At 40.4% G+C, this 20,832-nt stretch overlaps 1 protein-coding gene across 6 annotated transcripts in view; it reads left to right on the top strand.

The window, feature by feature from the left end:
- LOC127578729 (receptor-type tyrosine-protein phosphatase T) overlaps nucleotides 1–20,832 on the top strand; it is a 935,885-nt gene that overhangs the window by 842,623 nt on the left and 72,430 nt on the right. For all 6 annotated transcript variants that reach the window (XM_052031104.1, XM_052031103.1, XM_052031108.1 and 3 more), the window contains one exon: nucleotides 5,709–5,896. In XM_052031104.1, the coding sequence (XP_051887064.1) occupies nucleotides 5,709–5,896 (188 nt within the window). The remainder of the gene's footprint in view (nucleotides 1–5,708; nucleotides 5,897–20,832) is intronic.

The raw sequence follows: 20,832 nt of genomic DNA, 5'->3' as shown, positions 1-20,832 counted from the left end.
TCATTTACGACTGCAAATACATCCAGGACTTCAGCATATTCTACCTCTGTGACCTCCTCCTGCCTTCAGTGGTATTCTGAGCCTTGCTCCCTACTTACATTCTATTATCATTGGCAGAGCTTTGAGATGCCTCACCCTAATTCTTAGCAGTGTGGAGGAACAGAGGGATCTTGGGGTCCACGTCCATAGATCCCTCAAGGTTGCCATGCTGGTCGATAGGATTGTTAAGGTGTATGGAGTGTTGGCCTTCATTAGTCAGGGTATTGAGTTCAAGAGCCACGAGGTGATGTTGCAGCTCTATAGAACTCTGGTCAGACCACACTTGGAGTATTGTGTTCAGTTCTGGTCATCTCATTGTAGGAAGGATGTGGAAGCTATAGAGAGGGTGCAGAGGAGATTTACCAGATGTTGCCTGGATTGGAGAGCATGTCTTATGAGGATAGGTTGAGTGAGCTAGGGCTTTTCTCTTTGGAGAGAAGGAGGATGAGAGGTGACTTGATAGAGGTATAAAAGATGATAAAAGGCATAGATTGAGTGGACAGTCAGAGACTTTTTCCTAGTGCGACAATGGCTAACATGAGGGGACATAATTTTAAGATGATTGGAGGAAGCTATAAGGGGGATGTCAGGGGTAAGTCTTTTACACAGAGAATGGTGGGTGTGTGGAACGCACTGCCTGCAAAGGTTGTGGGGGCAGATACGTTAGGGACTTTTTAGAGAATCTTGGATAGACACATGAATGATAGAAAAATAGGGGGCTATGTGGGAGGGAAGGGTTAGATAGATCTTAGAGCAGAATAAAATGTCAGCACAACATTGTGGGCCAAAGGGCCTGTACTGTGCTGTAGTGTTCTATGTTCTAATGCACGTTCCAGCTTATTTCACCTTTCTTTATCCTTCCCTGCAAGTCGTAAATAAAACCTTTCTGCAAAACAGTTACTCATTTAGTTATTTCTCCCAACTCCTCCAGTGATGTCTGGGCTTAGGTCTTCTTTGTAACAAAGGCTCTGGAAGGTTTCAATAAGTTAAATGCATAATTTGTTTCATTTCTCCCCTTTACTGAAGTATTTGAAGTCTGTTTCCATGGGAATGGGCAGCAAATCCTCCAGCACACCATAATTTTATTGATGCCCAAGACAACAGATTTCAATCATTTCTTATCCCCAGATAGATTCATCATGTGCTCAGTGAGATAATGAGCAGACCTCTGCACCAGGTCTTAAAACCTCCCCATTTTATTAAAATACCACTTAACTATTTCTCTAACACATTGCACACATGGGTAAAACTACATTCAGCTGGAATGGGATTGCATCATTATTTATACATACGTCCCTGTCCATGTATCATCTGCTTGAGTATCTTCCATGGCAGGTAATTTGGCATCATATATGCAAGTTGCTGTTGTATTTCACTGGGTTTCAACCATCCTTGCCAAGAAATAAAACAAGAAATGCTGGTAACACACAGCAGGTCAGGCAGCATCTGTGAAAAGAGAAACAGAGTTATCCATCAGGACAGAGACCCTTCATCAGAATCAGGATAGAGAGATAATAAATGGCAGTTTTAAATTGCAGAGAACAAGGTGGGAGGAATGGACAGGACAAAGGGAATATCTATAATAGGCTGAGACCAGGTCAAAAGCCTTGTTATGGCACCAGGAACAAGGTGAAGTATAAAATTCATTGTCTACGCTAGCAATGAGCTAGGCAGGTTCAGCCAAAAAGAGGATTTTTTTTTTCAATGAACTCTTGTATAGAGGAGGTGCAGAGTGTATAATTCCCTGTTATACAGCACAATGGTGCAGCAAATAGTGTTTCTGCATCACAGCTCTCAGGATCCAAGTTCAATCTCGAACCCGAATGTTGTCTGTGTAGACTTCACATGTTCTCTCTAAGCTTTCCACTGGGTTTTCCTGTTCTCTCCCACGTCGAAAGATGTGCTGGAGATTAATTGGGTACTGTAAATTATGCCTTAATGTGGGTCAGTGCCAAAAGAATGTGAGTAGAGTAGGGCATGTAGGAGAGAATTATTGCAGGGCTGGAGGCAAATAAAGAGACGGGGAATGGTACTGATGGAATTGCTTTGGTGGGAGCTAGTTGGTCCTGGTTGAAGAAGTCTCTAACAAACTACCACCAACATGTCACCTGTGGAACCGGAGGAGTCAACACACTAGTCCACTGCTACACCACCATCAAGAACGCTTACTGTGCCATCCCGCGCCCGCACTTTGGCAAGTCCGATCACCTGACTGTACTTCTACTGCCAACATACAGGCAGAGACTGAAGGCCTCAGTGCCAGTGGTGAGGACTGCGAAGGTATGGTCAAGAGAGGCGGATGAGTGTTTACAGGACTTCATCAGGGATTCATCTTCAGATCTGAATGAATAAGCCATGGCCGTCACCGACTACATCAAAATCTGCGTGGATGAGTGTGTGCCATTGAGAACATGCCAAGTTTTCCCAAACCAGAAGCCCTATTTGAACCAGGAGATTCACAGTCAGCTGAGGGCTAGATCTGTGGCGTTCAAGACCGGTGATCCAGTAACCTACAGGAAGTCCAGGTACAACCTACGGAAGGCCATCATGAGAGTGAAAAGACAATTCCGTGTGAAGTTAGAGACACAATCAGATGCACGACAGCTGTGGCAGAGTTTGAATGCCATTACTTCCTATAAGGTGAAACCTAACAGCATAAATGGCAGTGATGCTTCACTCCCCGATGAGCTCAACACCTTTTATGCACTCTTTGAAAAGGAGAATAATACTACACCTGTGCAAATCCCCACAGCATCTGGCAACCCTGTGATCTCTGTCTCAGAAGCCGACGTCAGAACATCCGTCAAGAGGGTAAACCCTCGCAAGGCATCAGGTCCCAATGGTGTACCTGGGCGGGTACTGAAAATCTGTGCCAACCAACTGGCTGGAGAGTTCAAGGACAAGGGGAAGTTGGGAGAACACACACCAGTCTTCATTGAGGGGTCAGCAGTAGAAAGGGTGAGCAGCTTCAAGTTCCTGGGTATCAACATCTCAGATGATCTATCTTGGGCTCAATACATTGATGCAATCACAAAGAAGGCATGCCAGCGGCTCTACTTCATTAGGAGTTTGAGGAGATTTGGTATGCCACCAAAGCCTCTTGCAAATTTCTACAGATGTACAGTGGAGAGCATTCTGACTGGTTGCATCACCGCCTGGTATGGAGGCTCCAATGTGCAGGATCAAAAGAGACTTCAGAGGGTTGTGCACTCAGCCAGCTCCATCATGGGTACAATCCTCCCCGCCATCGAGGGCATCTTCAAGAGGCGGTGCCTCAGGAAGGCAGCATCCATCATTAAGATCCCTCACCATCCAGGACATGCCCTCTTCACATTACTACCATTGGGGAGGAGGTACAGGAACCTGAAGACCCACACACAACGTTTCTTCCCCTTCACCATCAGATTTCTGAACAGTCCATGAAACCATGAACACTACCTCATTATTCCTCTTTCGCTATATTTATTTATTTTTGTAACTTATAATAATTTTGTCTTTAACACAGTACTGCTGCCACAAAACAACAAATTTCACGACATGTCAGTGATAATAAACCTGATTCTGATTCTGATTCTGATGGACTGAGAGGCAAGGATACACATCACGTCAGCTTGCTCAATAAGAAGCATGGAGGAATCAGAAATGTCTCTCTATAAAATAGTCCAGAGTAATGCAATGAATGGGGGAATAGTGTGCTTGAAATTAATCCTAGTCAGTAATTGAACCAATCATGTCCAGTCTGACTGGCTCTGGCATTATCTCTTGAATGCAGCCAAGCAGAAATGGAAGATGGGGTGGGTATGTTTGATTTCCACAATAAATGACAAAATATCATTTGTTTGCATATACTATAGTGATTTTCAATTCTGGATCCTATTATACCTGTTTGTTCTTTAGTCCAAAACATTATATGGCCTTAAAATTATCATTTTGTCCTGTGTCACTTAAAATAAGATCTTCCCATACTATAATTTACTAAAATCATGTCATAACTAACTTTTATCATGATAATAAATTGAAGCTGCAACAGAATGAATTAGTTAACATTAAACATGTTAAAATATTATTGACTGTAAATATATTGATTCAGGTGATACTTTGGCCAAGCATGTGTACTGGAGAAAAGATAGTGGAAGGTTGCAAATTTTTAAAAAATTATCAGGCATTTTCAAAGGAGAAGTAATCATATTCAGTTCGTTTATTCAAATGCCCTCTTAAATATACATTTCTCTAGTTAACTTATAGTAAAATTAAACAGCGTCCACATTGAAGTTATATTTGTTCATATTTTTTCTCAAAGGCCATTAACACTCAATCTAATGTGAAATGTCGGTGAGCAATGTACTCCTCTTTTTAAAAACTCTTACATAGCAAATTAGGCATAAATTTTTAGGATCTTCTGTAAGAGTGATTTAGGAACTTACTTGGATTTTTGTTCTGGAAATCTGACCCCTGCCTCACACTTAAAGGATAAATTCATACACATGATATGCGGACCAAAAGTTTCTGCATAACTTCCAGCTAGGATGTTAACAAATGAAGTATTGCTCAAGATTCTAGAATTAGAAATTAGGCTACTTGATTGTGCTGATTGATGGGAGATTTTGTATTTGGGCTAATGGTGACAAGTTTGCTCAAAAAGTTTCAATGCCATATCCAGCCCTTCCTTATTGCATCCCTAGTTCTGTGGTTGAAACTCTTCTTCTTTGGAATCTTTTAATTGAAACCATGTCAAGTTGCTTAACAAAAGCTCGTTACTTCTATTTTAAAATGTTCTGAACGTGTACACACAAAAAAATCAATATCAACAAAAGTGAAGTTTTTCAGTACTGAACTTGTCATTAACTATGCGTGCAAGGAGCACACCACCTCATTTACTACCATCCTGCTGCCCAATCAGGGACCTTCCTCCCCAGATTGGAATGGCCTGCAGTTCCCACATTGGCCTCATCACTCACCTCAGAAACCACAAAACCAGATGGGAAGCAAATCATCCTCAACCCTGAGGGACTGCCTAAAAGGAAGAATTCGGCAGAATCAAAACTGGTGCAGTTCTTGCTCGCCGTGACGAGATATTCTCAGCAAGGTAACCTTGCTTGTTAAGTCAAATAGTGACTTCTAGTGACTTCCAATCAGTACTGCAACTAGTAGCTCAATGCAGCAAGAAAATTCAGATAATTAAACTGAAAAGCTAGCAATACTGGAAATCTGAATGAAAACAGAAAATCCTTGCACAGGAAGTTATTCTCTGGTGTGCACCTTTATTGTAATTTCTGTGCACTTCCAGTTTGTTATGCTTATATTTTGGAAAATGTATAATTTACGTATGATCTTAAGATGTAGCACTCATTTGAAAGCTGTGTGAAAGAAGTCGTCATTTACCATTATGACATAATAATTTAGTTCTCTTCCCTGGGGATAAATAATATTTTCTTCAGTTTCATTATATTTTATCTCGCAATTTTATATCACAATTCCATTTTTACTCAGTTTAGCTACAAGTCATCATGCAAATAAATGTGAATATGTCTGTGTTAGTGTGTCTATATGAAAGATTTATATAAAGACCAGAAGGGAATTTAAGACCTGAACAAGACTTATAATGTTTGCAGTTTGGGAATAGGAGATTAGATACTGATTTCTAATCATCACATGTTTTCTAAATGCAGGCAGCAACCATGAAGATATGAGCCAGCCAACTAGGGTTGTTCAAACTCATTCCTATAGGAACTGCGAACCTGTTGAAATGTCATATCAATCTGGACAACTTCAGCCAGCTATACGAGTAGCAGATTTGCTGCAGCACATCACACAGATGAAATGTGGCAAGGGCTATGGCTTTAAAGAAGAGTATGAGGTAAGTCCAAACTCATATTCATCAAAATTCATTCTGCAGAGTGAAGTGTCCATTCTTAAAATGAAGGGTCCAAAAATTATAATCCGTAATGGGTTAGCACCTCCGAGACAGGAAAAAAAGAGGGATTTATGGTGAACATGTGAGAGGATATTAATATTGCTTTGCCTTCAGGGACAGATCTGGCAAAGAATCTAAAATGATAAAATCAGAGCTCTGTGCAATATTTCTCACAGGAGTGCTGTAGCTCAAAATTGCCTTTGCAATGTTATGATTGTATCATGATAGGTATGAAATCACACTACACAAATGGAAAACAAAAACTGCAGCTTCACAACAGGACATGGCTAGTGAAGAAGGTGACACATGCAAATCACATCATAGCATGGACAGAATGTGAGTCCATTGGCTCTGTTTGTGTCACATCAGCATTACAATGCTACTGGTAATCCAGGGTCACTTTAATTGCCCCAAATCTGATGAACTACAGGCATGCAGGCATCAAGATATTGTTGGTAACATTATCTGGTGCATGCTTAACATGCGTGTGTGAGAGTTCTTGAATGCGGGCAACAGGGAAATATCATCAACTGTAATTTTTAGGTTGTTAAATATGACCCTCAAAACTAATAGTAAGAATAACTGAGCTCATGTATGATCATGCTGTACAATGACATTGTAGTTAACCTGAATAACAAAGCTTTCTGCTAGAGCATTAACTTGGTGATACCTCAATACCTCAAGATGTGTAATGTCTGTAATCACAGTGATTGTTGAAAACAGTTGTATCTAAAGACTTGAGTCTCTCACTTCCAAGTTAGTCAATGCAATCTTTTTCATACTTCCAAATAACTTATATTTTATATAGTGTAGTTCAAATATATTTTCAAACAAAATCACAAGTTCCTCAGGGTGCACTCACAATTTGGAAGTGAATGTGAGTAAGTGACTGTCATTCGTAGCTATCTGTCATTTAAAAATAAATTGACATCCTATACTCCCAAATGGAGAGTGTGCTGTTTGGGATAATGAAGACTGACACTGTACTTTGCGTGCTCTTCAAATGCAGTACCCTGTTGGCAATGTGAAACCTATCAATTTACATTAAAATTACACTGGAGCTTTCCTTTAAAAGATTAATACATAAATTGAATATTTGAAAGGAGTATGCAAACATTCTGTTGATTACCATTGAGTAGGAAAGCCCATAAATTGACCCAAAACATCCATGTTGTAATTTGTCAAGAATTTTGAATCCTGAAGGAGTGACATCACATAAGAATGAATCAATACTAACATTGCATTGGCTGAATGTTATTCCAGTTTACGAGATTATATATAAATTGGTTTCATTTTAAAACAATGAACTAGGATTGAGTGCACTTTGTGTGGGCTAATTGCTCATCATTTCATATACAAAAGCTTACTGCTGTCTTAATTCTTTTCATATCTTTAACCTATTCAAGCTGTTTGATATTTTGAAAGTTTGCACATAAAGAAAGGCTGGAGTAACCCTTGCCATCACAATTCTACCTTCATTTGATATGGTAATTTAACAAATACAAAAAAATGATTTTTAAAATGAGCTGTTAACTTTTTAAATTGCTTCTCCACATTTTACCTTGTCTTAAAGATTTTTCTAAGATTTCCTTTCTCATTTACTATTTAGCAACTGCAAGGATCCCAGTTGATTACAAAACTGCGTAGGCTGCCTGTAAATGTAGGACAGGGATTATATGTGACTGATATACTCAATATGCATTTGATCGAGTTGTCCTTCTAACTGGTAGTCAGCAGGATGGCACATTAGTTTGTGCCAGTGCACCGGCTCACTGAAAGATTTAGAAGCAAGAGCTTTCTAGATAATTTTTGCTTCTTCACTCTGACAGAGCACATACGTATTTCAAATTTATCAACAACTATAGGTAATTTTCCAGACAGGGAAGACACCTGAGTTTGTGGTGTATCATTACATAAGTCTTCCTGCATGTATCAATAAATAGAAGTTTATCAATTCCCTTCCAGAAAAGTCTCCAGATGGATTTTAATAAACTACCTGTGCATGTATTGTAAGTAATAAACCACTTATTGAAGTGCAGGAATTAGCACTTTAAGCATAATTTCCAAGGCTACTGTTCCATTAGTTGCAATGATGGATATCAGTCAATCACAAAACAACCACAGTAATGATCTCTTAACACTTCTCAAGCATCTAACAAGCTACTTAAGCTGCATAAATGTTGACAAGTTCATTATCAGAGCTTTGGAGTATGCAATGTTTAATGAGAATGGCTCAATGGTAAGTGTAATTTTGTAGATGCTGATAATTCTCCACTCATTCTGAAACATAAGTGGAGTTTTAATTGAGGAAGGAAACCTCTGAATTTGCAAAGGAGCTACCAAGCATCGCTACATCATTGGCAGAAGAAAAATCTTCCTAACTGATCTGAGGTTTGGGGAAGTTCCAGAAATGAGAAGCAGAGCACAAAAATGACTATAACACATCAGCACAAGACGTACTTGGACATAAACAAAGTACTGAGTGATATAAGACTTTGCTCAATTGTTACATCTTATGACTGATTGGAAAGCTGATTCAGATACTTGAACACAAGATTTAAGGAGGCCTACAGTGTGTTTTTCAGTTGAAGCAAAAATCTGAGGTTCTGTCTGCCTCCTGAGGGGGACATAAAAGACCCCTTCAGAATATTTACCAACGAATATGGCAGGCCTAACATATACATTTGGTGGACTTGTCAACACAAACCTGGTCATTATCACATTGCTGGTTAATATAGCTTGCAGTGCACAAATTGGCTGCTATATTACTTATAAAGTGACTTCAAAAGCAGCTAATTTGATGTAAAATATTTTTCAAAGTTTAAGGTGGTGAAAGATATTGCTCAAGAAAAAAAAATGCTTGACCTCTGATAATTGTCAAGCTATCCCACATAAATCATTTGGTCTTAAGATAGGAGACTGTGTACGATTTATATGAAAGAAAATAATAATGAACAGTGGCGTTCCCATGGGCTGAATCTCCTTTGCTCAGGTTCAACCAGTAAGGTTGAACCTCAGCAAAGGAGATTCACCCCATGAAAGTGATACTTACAAATGAGAAGACAAAGCACACAATTAGGTGTGGCCTATATAACAGCACTCAGCAAGTCTTTGATCTTGGCCAGCAGTAAATAAAGAGAAGGTACAAGAAAAGCCAGCTACAAATCATCTGGCCAATCTGGGTACATATCTGGGATGTAACCTAAATTGCTGAAGAAAGAAAGGGAGGACCTTGGTCATAATCTTTCAAACATAAATAGATTCAGGATGATGCCTGACAACTGGAAAATTGCAAATGTTTCATGTTTGTTCAAAAAAGTGCGGGGATAAACCTAAAAATTGCAGACCAGTCAGTTTAGTGTCAAAAGCGGAGAATGTCCCAGAAATAATGCTCAGGGACAAAATTAGCAGTCACTTGGGCAAGTTTAGACTGATTAAAGAAAGGCATGAAATGATTGAAAACAGAAAATCCTGATAAGGTAAACGCAATTGATGGGTTTCATATGGACTTACAGAAGGCAATTAATAAGATGCCACATAATAGGCTTGTCATCAAGATTGACAGACAAGAATAAAAGAGGCTGATGGTGTATGGATGGAAAATTAGTAAACAAAAGGAAACAGAGCTCAGCAGTGAAAAGGGTCAAAGTGCAAAGTGAAGCAAAGAGTATAACAAAGAGCATACTCCAAAACGCTGACAAAGATTCTGCAGCCTGAGCTGTTAACTCTGTATCTCTTTCCACACATGCTGTCCGACCTGCTCGGTTTCTAACATTTTCTAGTTTTATTCCATGTTTGGACCAAGGCTGTAATGAGGACTGGCGTCGAGGGGTCCTGGTAAAACCCAAACTGGGCATCAATCAGTAGATTATTTGGAAGTGATCCTTGATAGCACTGTCAGCAACCATTGATATCACTTTACTGACAATTGAGGGGGGACTGATAGGGTAGTAATTAGTCGGATTGGATTTGTCCTTTTTTTTGTGAACAGATTATACCTAGCAATTTTTCACATTGCAGGGTAGATGTCAGTCTGTTGTAATTATACTGGAACAGCTTGGCTACAGATTCAGCTAGTTCTGGAGCTCAGATCTTCAGATTTACAACTGTCTTGTTGTCTCGTCCTATAGTTTTGCTGCATCCAGTTTTCACAGCAATTTCCTGATGTCACTTGGAATGAATCAAATTGGCTGTGGACTGATTTCTCTGATGCTGGGAATCTCAGGAAAAAAACAAGGAATTGGAATTGGTTTATTATTGTCACATGTACTAAGGTACAGTGAAAAACTTGTCTTGCATACCGTTCATACAGATCAATTCATTACAACAGTGCTTTGAGGTAGTATGAAGTAAAACAATAACAGAATGCAGAATAAAGTGCAACAGCGACAGAGAAAGTACAGTGCAGGTAGACAATAAGATGCAAGGTCATGACGAGGTAGATTGTGAGGGCAAGACGCCATCTTGTCATACTAGGGAACCATTCAATAGTCTTATAACAGCGGAATAGAAGCTGCCCTTGAGCCTGGGGATACATGCTTTCAGGCTTTTGTATCTTCTGTCTGATGGGAGAAGAAAGAATGTCCGGGGTGGGTGGGGTCTTTGATTATGTTGGCTGCTTTACCAAGGCAGCGAGAAGGATAGACCATGGAGGGAAGGCTGGTTTCCGTGAGGTGCTGGGCTATGTCCACAACTCCCTGCAGTTTCTTGCAGTCACGGGCAGAGCAATAGCCATGACAAGCCGCGATGCATTCAAATAAGACGCTTTCTCTATGGTGCTTCGATAAAAATTGGTCAACGGAGACATGCCAAATTTCTTTTCCCTCCTGAGGAAATAGAGGCGTGGTGAGCTTTCTTGGCCGTGGTGTCCTTGTAATTGAACCAGGACAGGTTATTGGTGATGTTCACTCCTAGGAACAAGAAGCTTTCTATGCTCTCGACTTCAGTGGCATTGGCATTGACAGGAAAATGTGCACCGCCACCCTCCCCCCCACCCCGCCCTTCCTGAAGAGATCATCTATTCGGGATTCTGGCTCAGTATTATTATGAGCACTTCAGCCTTTTCATTAGCCGGGCCCCGCTGTCATTGAGAAAGTGGATATGCTTGGACCCTCCTCCTCCTGTTAGCTGTTTAATTGTCCCCTGCCATTCATTACCAGATGTGATAGGATGCAGAGTTTGATCTGATGCACTGGTTGTGTGATCACTTAACTTTATCTGTTGCATGTTGTTTGGCAGGCAAGAAACTCTGTATTGCGACTGGCATCCCATTATTTTTATGTATGCCTGGTTCAACTGCCAGCTAGTCCTTCTGCATTCCTCATTGAACCAGGATTCATCCCCTGGCTTGATGATAATGGTAGAGTGAGGGATATATCAGACAATGATGTTACAGACTGTGATAAGGTACATCTCTACTGCTCCTGACGGCCCACAGAGTCTCATTAATGCCCAGTTTTGGGTTGCCAGATCTGTTCTGAGACAATCCCACTGAGCACATTTGTAGTGCCACACAAAATGATGGAGCATGTCCTTGGTACGACGACAGGGCTTTCTCTCCACTTGGACTGCGCAGTAGTCACTTCTACCAATTTCCATCATGGACAGCTCCATCTGCCACAGTTAGATTAGTGAGGGTGAGGTCAAGCTGGTTCACTCACTACTTCATTCCAGCAGCTATGAACTTCAGTACTTGGCTGGATTGGTCTGTGGTGGTGCTACCAAGCCAGTCTTGGCATTGGACATTGAAGTCCCTTGCTATCAGTGCTTTTTCCAAGTATTGTTCCCCATGATTCAACCGTTGATGGAGAATATAATCAGGTCCATGATTGACCTGATGCCATGAGACTTCATGGGGCCTGAAGTCAATGTTGAGGACCCTCCTGCCTCTGTACTGGTGTGCTGTAACCTTTGGTGGATCTGTCCTGCTGGTGAAACCAGGGAATATGGGAACCAGGGAACCAGGGAAGGGGTCTGTCACATTGTCTGTAAGAGATGATTCTGTGAGTATAACTATATTAGGCTGTTGCTTGATTAGTCTGTGGGACAGCTTTCCCAGTTTAGACACCAGGATCCTGGGTGTTTGTTCGGAGGACTTCGCAAGGTTCAATGAAAGGTCAATGAAGGTCCAAAAGAAACTGAATTTTTATCACTTTTCCTCATATTCTATTCCACTCGCAGCGTTCAAGCCACAAAAGTGCCAGGCAATAACCCATCACCACAAGAGAGCACATAACCACCAAACATTAACATTCAATAGTTTTACCATTGCGAAGTCTGCAGCCATCAATATCCTGGAAATCACTGCTGAAAAGAAACTCAATCAGACCAGCCACATAAATAATGTGGTTACAAGAATAAGTCAAAGGTTAGGTAATCTGCAGTGAATGACTCACCACCTGACAACCTTTCAACATCTACCAAATGTAAGTCAGGAGGACAGCAGAATACTCTCTGATTTCTTGGATGACTGCATATCCAATCGCACTCAAGAAGCTTTACATCATCCAGGACAAAGCAGCCATTTGACTGACACTGCAACCTACCACCTCAAACACTGTCACCTTGTGGCTGCGGTTTCAACAAGAGGCCACAATAGGCCTCAGAGCCAATGTTTATAAGAACTTCAGAAATAGGAACAGGAGTAGGCCATTTGAACCTGCTTCACCTTTCATTATGATCATATCTTATCTTCTACCTCATGCCATTTTCTGCACTATCCCCATATCCCATAATTCCCTTACTATCCTGGAATCTATCTTTGTTTTGAATGGATGCAATGACTGAGCAGCCACAGCCCTCTGGGGTAGAAAATTCCAAAGATTTATCACTCTCTACATGAAGAAATTCCTTCCTGCATCAGTTGTGAATGGCCTTCCCCTTATACGAGCTTGAATTCTCGTCTCCTCAGCCAAGGGAAAACATCCTCATGTAGAGCCCTGTAAGAATTTTGTTAGTTTCAATAAGAATTTTTCTCATTCCACCAAATCCTAGAGAACACAGTCACAATCCACTCACCCACTCCTCCAACAAACCCTCCAGGCTTGAATCCATCTTATGAATCTTTGCTGTGCTCCCTCTATGGCAAGTATATCTTTACTTAGATAAGGAGATCAAAACTGTACACAATACTCCAGGTGTGGTCTCACTGAGGCCTTAAAGAATTGCAGTATGACATCTTTACTCCTGTACTCAAGACCTGTTGTATTGGTATTGGTATTGGTATTGGTTTATTATTGTCACATACCGAGGTACAGTGAAAAACTTGTCTTGCATACCGATCGTACAGGTCAATTCATTACACAGTGCAGTTACAATGAGTTAGTTCAGAGTGCATTGAGGTAGTACAGGTAAAGACAATAACAGTACAGAGTAAAGTGTCACAGCTACAGAGAAAGTGCAGTGCAATAAGGTGATCGTTAGGTCATCGGCCAGTAAAGGCCAATATACCATTTGCTTCCCTCACCACTTGCTGCACCTGCACATTGGCTTTCAGTGCATGTGTACAGGGTTACCCAGGTCCTTTGAACATTAGCATTACCTAATTTCTGCTTTTCTGTCTTGAACACTAAAGTGGATGGTTTCACATTTTTCCACATTATTATGCATCCCTCATGTTCTTGCCCATGTACGCAACTTGCCTATATCCCTTGAAGCCTGATTACATCCTCTCCCTACTCACAATCCCGTCTAGCATTCTATCATCAGCAGACTTGGAAAAATGATGCTTGGTCCCCTCAGTCAATCATTAATATAGGTCATAAATGGCTGAGGCCCAATCACTGATCCCTGTGGTAGTTAACTAGTAACAGCATGCCAACCTATGAAAGATCCATTTATCCCACTCTATGCTTTTTGTCTGATAACCGATTCATTATTCTTGTCAGTACTTGATCCCTAAATCTGTGTGCTCTGTCCTCGTTGTCCAACCTCCTGTGTGGGACATTATCAAGAGCCTTCTGAAAATCCAAATACCCTACTGGGTTCCCTTATCTATTCAACTAGCCACAGTCTCAAAGAACTCCAGTAAACCAGTCATACATTCCTCTCATAAATCCATGCTGACACTGCTCAACCCCTATTATTCTTTTCAATGTGCTGAGTTATTGTATCCTTCAATTTTGATTCCAGCAACTTCCCTACCATTAATGTCAGGCTGATGAAGGATCCTGGACCTGAAATATTAACTGTTTCTCTTTCTCCAGATGCTGCTTGATCAGCAATTTCTGTTTTTATATCACATTTTCAGCATCAGCAGTTTTTTGATTTTCGCTTAGCAATGATAAGCTAACAGCTGGATAGTTCCCTGGTTTCTTTCTCCCTCCCTGGAGAACTCAGACAAGTGCAAAGTGATGCATTTTGGGAAGTTAAACTAGGCCAAGACGTGCACAGTGAACGGCAAGGCACTGGGAAGCATTGTTAAACAGAGGGACCTGGGAGTCCAAGTACATAGTTCCCTGAAAGTAGTGACACACATGGACAGGGTGGTGAAGAAGGCATATGACATGCTTGCCTTCATCGGTCAGGGCATTGCGAACAGGAGTTGGAAAGTTATGTTACAGCTGTGCAAGATGGTCCCACCTCTGTACTTGGAGTACTGTGTGCAGTTCTGGTTGCCATACTATGGGAAGGATGTGATTAAGTGAGAGACGGTGCAGAAAAGGTTCACAAGGATGCTGTCGGGACTGGAGGGCTTGAGTTATAAGGAGAGACTGGACAAGCTGGGCCTGTTTTTCCTGGAGCAAAGGAGGCTGAGGTGTGAGCTTATGGAGGTTTATAAAATCATGAGGGGTATAAATAAGATAGATAGTCACAGTCTTTTTCCCAGGATAGGGGAGTCTAAGACGAGAGGGCACAGGTTTAAGGCGAGAGGGGAAAGATTTAAAGAAGACCTGAGGGGCAATTTTTTCACACTGAGGGTAGTGGGTATATAGAATGAGCTGTGAGAGGAAGTGGTGGAGGCAGGTACAATGCAACATTTGAAAGACATTTGGACAGGTACATGGATAGGAAAGGTTCAGAGAGATATGGGTCAAAAGCAGGCAAGTGGGATTAGCATAGGTAGACACCTTGCTCAGCATGGATGAATTGGGCTACAGGGTCTGTTTCCATGCTGTATTCTCCCTTCTTGAACAGTGGGCTAAAACTTTTAACCCTCTCGTACACAGGAACAATTCCAACATTTCCAGAATTTTGGAAGATGATAACCAGAGCATCCACTATTTTTATTGCTAATTCCTTCAGTATTCTGGGATTTATCAGTTTTTAATTTCACCAAGTTCCCTGGATATCCTTACATCCTTATTTCCTGCACATCCTTATTCTTGCTGGACTCTTGGCTCTTTTATATTTCTGACAGGTGTCCTCTTCCATGAAGACAGACATGAAGTAGTTGTTTAATTCCTCTCCATTTCCTGTCCTTCATTATAAACTCTCCCATCTACACCTGGAAGGGACTCACATTTGCCTTCACTGGTCTTTTTCTTTCCACATACCCATAGAAACTCTTGCTATCTGTCTTTATGTTTCTTGCTGATTTATTCTAATTTTCTATCTTGCCTTTTTCTTGGTCCTCCTTTGCTCAGTTCTAAAATGTTTCCAATCAAAGTCAAAGTCAAAGTCGAGTTTGTTGTCATAAGCACAAGTACATGTATGCACAGGTGCAATGAAAAACTTCCTTGCACATAGCATCGTATAAACAGCATTCACAAGAAAAACTTAAGTTATACCCAATTTATACTAGAAAGAACAAAATTAGAACAAAAAAAACACCTAGTCCATTTTAGTGCAAAATGATCAAAGTGGTCATAGTCTTGTAGTGATTAGTGTTGTGCTGGTAGGTTCAAGAACCGGATGTTGAAGCGAAGTAGCTGCTCTTAAACCTGGTGGTGTGGGACTTCAGGCTTCTGTACCTCTTGCCCACTGGTAGCTGCAAGATCCTCATGCCTACTGCTGTTTCCAGCAACTTTATCAGCCTCTCCCTTGGATTTAACACTATTCTTAATTTCTCTTGTCAGCCATGGATTATCCACTTTTCCTCTTGGGAATTGTGCAAATTACACATTAGTTCTAGCCACTGGTTATCCAATGTCAAACCTTTCAACCTATTTTCCCAATCAACCACTGCCAACAACTCCCTCATCCCTCCCTAGTTATTTTTATTTTGATTTAAGACCCTAGTGTGAGATTGAACAATATCACTTTAAAAATCAATGTAAAATTCTATTATAATATGGATGTTCTTCCCTTAAGGCCTCTTTGGAACAAGATTATCAATTAACTCTTTCTCAATACTCAAAATAAGATCTTTTCCTTTGTGGCAGATTAAAAACAAATTGTATGCTTTTAGCAATAGATCACAGATCCTTGTGAAATGATCACCAGAATAGCCAGGACTTATTTTCCTCATTCAGTTGAAAACAATATCCTGTTTCAGAATCAGCATAGTCTGATGGTTCTGAGCAGTTTTCCTTTGTGGTTTCAAAGTAAAATTGGACACCAGAGAAATCGTTGTCAAGCATTTTGAGTACCTGTTTCAATATATGACCTTGCATAGCAACAGAAGCTGTTGCTATGCAGCAACATAGATTCAGTTCACTCATGGTGATATTTTCTTTGTTGTCTTCAATATTATCTCTTGAAAATAAAGCAGATTGACAAAGATAATGACTTTATATGTATACTTCACACAATCCGAATGTGACTCTAAACGATTGTGATTGTATTTTGCTTTGTTTGATGGGCTTTTAGTTGTAATATAGCACTCTGACTTAGGTCAAAACTGATGAAGGTACTAAAGCTTATTTATCATTCTCATTTTTCATGACTTCTGTGAGACATAAAAAATCTTTGAACTTTCATTGGACTAAAATACACTAGGTGCAGATTGAAGAGGCTGATCATGGCTTAGTTTTACCACTATATTCCACATTAAGAACTAGACTGGGAATGGTAACAGATTGTTTGTTGGAAAAAGTAGGAAGCCTCATAATGGAGCCTGTTTCTGATTATGCCCAATGTGGACACACATTTCCAAAACTCTATTGCCCAGGAGAACCAAAAGCAGATGCTTCGAAGTTGTTGAGATTATCTAAAACAGCACAATCCACAATTTGTTTCATCCAGAGTAAATAGGGTTACTGATCATTTGCAGATGAAACTGCATCAATTGTAAAATTAGACTAACACTTCCAATTGTAATCCGCATTAGCATTCCTGATGTTTTCCTCCTTTCAATTGCATGCCTGATGCAATTAGTCAAGATGCAACACATGCTTCAGCCCGTAACAATATAAACTGAAACTGAAGTTGTACACAATAGCTAACATAGAACAGTGTCCAAAGATCTTGGAGCACAGCATAATATATTCTTGCTTTACTTGTGATTTAAAGAGACACACTTCTGACATAAGGAGACTTCCCAGGGCAGCCTCAGAACTGACTACAGACTGCTCAAATGATTCCCAGGTTCTGGAGTTTGTTGAAACCTCCATGGTGTGCTTATTACAGTATTGAGCTGCCGAGATATTCATTCAATGGGTACCACAGCCGTCACATTCCATTACTTCAGGCTTTGGGAGAGGTGTTGCAGACCACATGGACGGTGGGGCATCTGAGGGCTAGAGGCACAGACATATCCTTCGGTAAAGACTCTATGCACAGAGAGTCTTCAGAGCTGCTACATAGTAGCTGGACTGATAAGCATCGTGTTTAGAGGTTCAATTTTTATGAAGTATATATTAACAGAGATATTGGCATTCTGTGGGATGACCTTTGACTACCCTCTCATGCCTGGACCTCTCTTGCTATGGGGATGCATGGAGGTAGCTCATCTTGCTAACCACTGGACCATTCCAGGCAGCATCACAGATCTGTGACCAATGTTTTGGTTTGCTGCTTAATACTGCAGCAGGAAAGTCACTGGGACTTCATCATTTCAAAGACATGATTTCATCTATAATTTTGGTGAGGAGAAAGTGTCATCTTAGGCACTGAGATGTGCCCACATTTCTGCCTTCCCAATACAGGCACCCATTGACTGCACTCATGTGTCCATAAGGGTCACCCATGTCTTTTCATTAACAGGAAGGATTTCTACTCCCTAGCTGTTCAACTGGTCATGGATCATGGCTCAAATTTTATGATGGTGAATGTTATGTTTCCATGGTCCATTTATCTGGAGGGGGTCTGCACTGCCAGACATTTTCAGTGCACAGACATATGTATCCTCGGGGCAGTGGCTACATTCCATAGCTGTTTAAATGGTTCTCTATTTCCTGGTAGTGGGAATTTTACTTCTGCACAAAATGCAAGTTTCCTAGAGAAACTCCACTCTGCACATCTGAATATTAATCAGAAGCTTAATGCCTTGGACTACTGTTCAACATTGATAGTGACTTTTCACCATTATAGCCAATACAGCTGAGAGTAATTCACATCAGGATATATTGATCAGGTTGGCATGCGGGGGGTGCGGAGATGAACTGAGGGGTTAACATTTCAAGCCATTAAAGTCCAGACACATTCTGTGATGAAAAATCCTTCATTTACCTCCCAGTGTGGTTCAATTTAAGCAATTTTCCCAATTGACCATTTGAAGATACACAGCCAGGAAGAACTGATGAAGTCTCACTGGTAAAGTCACCATGTTTTGCTTAGTTCACAACAGGTGAATGAAAACACTTTAGTCTCATGCTTTCATGCTCAATCACTTTTGACTAATGCTCTTGTACCTATTCTGCTGCTTTCAGTCCCACTCATCAATGAAGGGATTAGGCAACAAATAACTGCTGGTTCATCTTGCCACATACCTTGTTTGTATTCTTCAGCTTCTCGAAAGATCCCCTCCCTCAATGGTTGTCATTTGAAGTATCAAAAGAGCAGACCAAGCTTGGAAGAATCCCAAGTTAGCAGTTAACTTCACATTGAGGTTCATACTCAGTCATTTCTAGAATAATATTTGCAGCTATGACATTAGTCAAATTATTTCACAATCATGTGAGGTAATCATTTTATTTAAAAAGCATCCCTCAATATCTAGCAATGATCAAGCTTTTCCTCAAGCACATAGACATTAAATATAAGACATTAGCAACTTACCAGTTGATGCATTGTAGGGTATGAAGTAATGGCAGCTGCCTCCACATCCAGTCTGATTTATCTCTACAAACTGAGAGGTGTTATATGCCTTAAGTGAGAATACAAGTGAATGTTTTCAGTGTCATTGGATTCATCTACAACAAAGCAAAGCCAAACAAGACAGAAACATAAAACCCAGTCTATCAAGATAAACATTCTTGTGCCTTTCCTAAATGACCACTTTGTAGATCGGTTTAGTCCGTCTTGCTGCTGGAAGGCTGCTCCCCATTCCTGTAGGTTTTTCATACTCCTCATCTGAATCCTCAGGGGAAAGACCCACATGTAATGATCCCTGGATCCAAATTATCCATGACTGCAACTCAGGAGTCCCTGATGTATCTTGCCATTTTGCTTTTCCCTCATCAAAATGAAACATTGTTAATGAGCATTGTGGCAGATTTCATATGACCTCTGCTCAAGAGATGGTGTGCATGTCAGTGATCCTCCTGCCCATGAGAGAGGAATCTTCTCCTCCACCTTGGTGTGATGTTGCATACAAGGGTCCCTCCTAACTGTATACCTCCCTTCTGTTCCTAATCTTAGCCCAAATGGAGGAGATGAAGTCTGTTGACTCACTTTTTCTTTATACAATATTTGGAGGCTAATTGGGTGAATGTTCTGGGAGGCATGTGGATGGAGTAATCGGTTGTTTGATTAACAATTTTGTGTGTGTGTGTGTGTGTGTGTGTGTGTGCTTGTGCATGTTCTTGTGGTGTGCTTCACCTCACAGGTTAACGTCATCTGTTTGAGGAGCAGTATTAACAATGCTCTGCAGCTCTCCATGACCTATTTTGTGAGGTCATGACGCTTCTTGTCTCCTTTGCTGCATTGAGGGGGGATTCATACACTTGAAAGAGATAACTTGAGACATCTCCTGCCAGTCTCTTGTTACAATGGCTCTGGATGTGTCCCTGGACCAATTAGTGCACTGAACCTTTCTCCCAGCATATATCTTACTTATAAAAGTATCTCTGTTTCTTTCAATTAAATTGTACAGTTTGTTTCCTTTCTCCAGCAGCCTCTCCCTCCTCTGTAGCAGTCAGTATACTGCTGCCTACCTACCATGAGGAGTATGATTTTGCCTGCCTACCTAATAATAAACCAGTTTACCAATTTACCCTTCTCTTATGTTGGCAGTGGTCTGAATTTAATCTGTTTTGTCCAGAATAGCACAGATCATGTTCAGCATTTTTTGATTAGGATATTAAGTACCATTATGCTGTTTTTGACCAATTGTGCAATGATTTTGAAGGGAAGCCAGTTTGACACTGATGCTAAACACAGCCAAAGATAGATGCAATCCAATTTCTTGACATGACTTTTAGAATGGTGGATGGGATGTTGGTTGAATGAATTAATTCAAATCATGAAACATTTACTTCATTATTTCAGCATAAGTTTGTACAAGCTGAAAAGTAATATTTTCACACTAATTAAAATTATTTCACCAAATAAAGATTCAAATGACATTTTATTATTTTTATTTCAAAATAACTCTTGTCTTATGCTGTTATATTTTCCATGTTTTCAGCAGCATTTCTTGTCAAATTTTGGAATATTTAATGATCTCCTTAGTAAGAACAGCCACAAGGTTAGACTGGCATAGTAAACTTTATAATCTGAGGTCAGATTACATTTAATATAGACAGCAATGTTACCTTCTCTGATGTGTCTAGATAAAATGCAGGAGCTTTTAACAAATAGAATTTTTTAATAAGAGGTGCTTCGTGATTAATGTGCAG

The sequence above is a fragment of the Pristis pectinata genome, chromosome 16 (assembly GCF_009764475.1).
Source record: "Pristis pectinata isolate sPriPec2 chromosome 16, sPriPec2.1.pri, whole genome shotgun sequence".
NCBI classification, from domain to species: Eukaryota; Metazoa; Chordata; class Chondrichthyes; order Rhinopristiformes; family Pristidae; genus Pristis; species Pristis pectinata.
The sequence above is the reverse complement of the archived record's forward strand: the minus strand, read 5'-3'. Positions and strand labels throughout refer to the sequence as shown.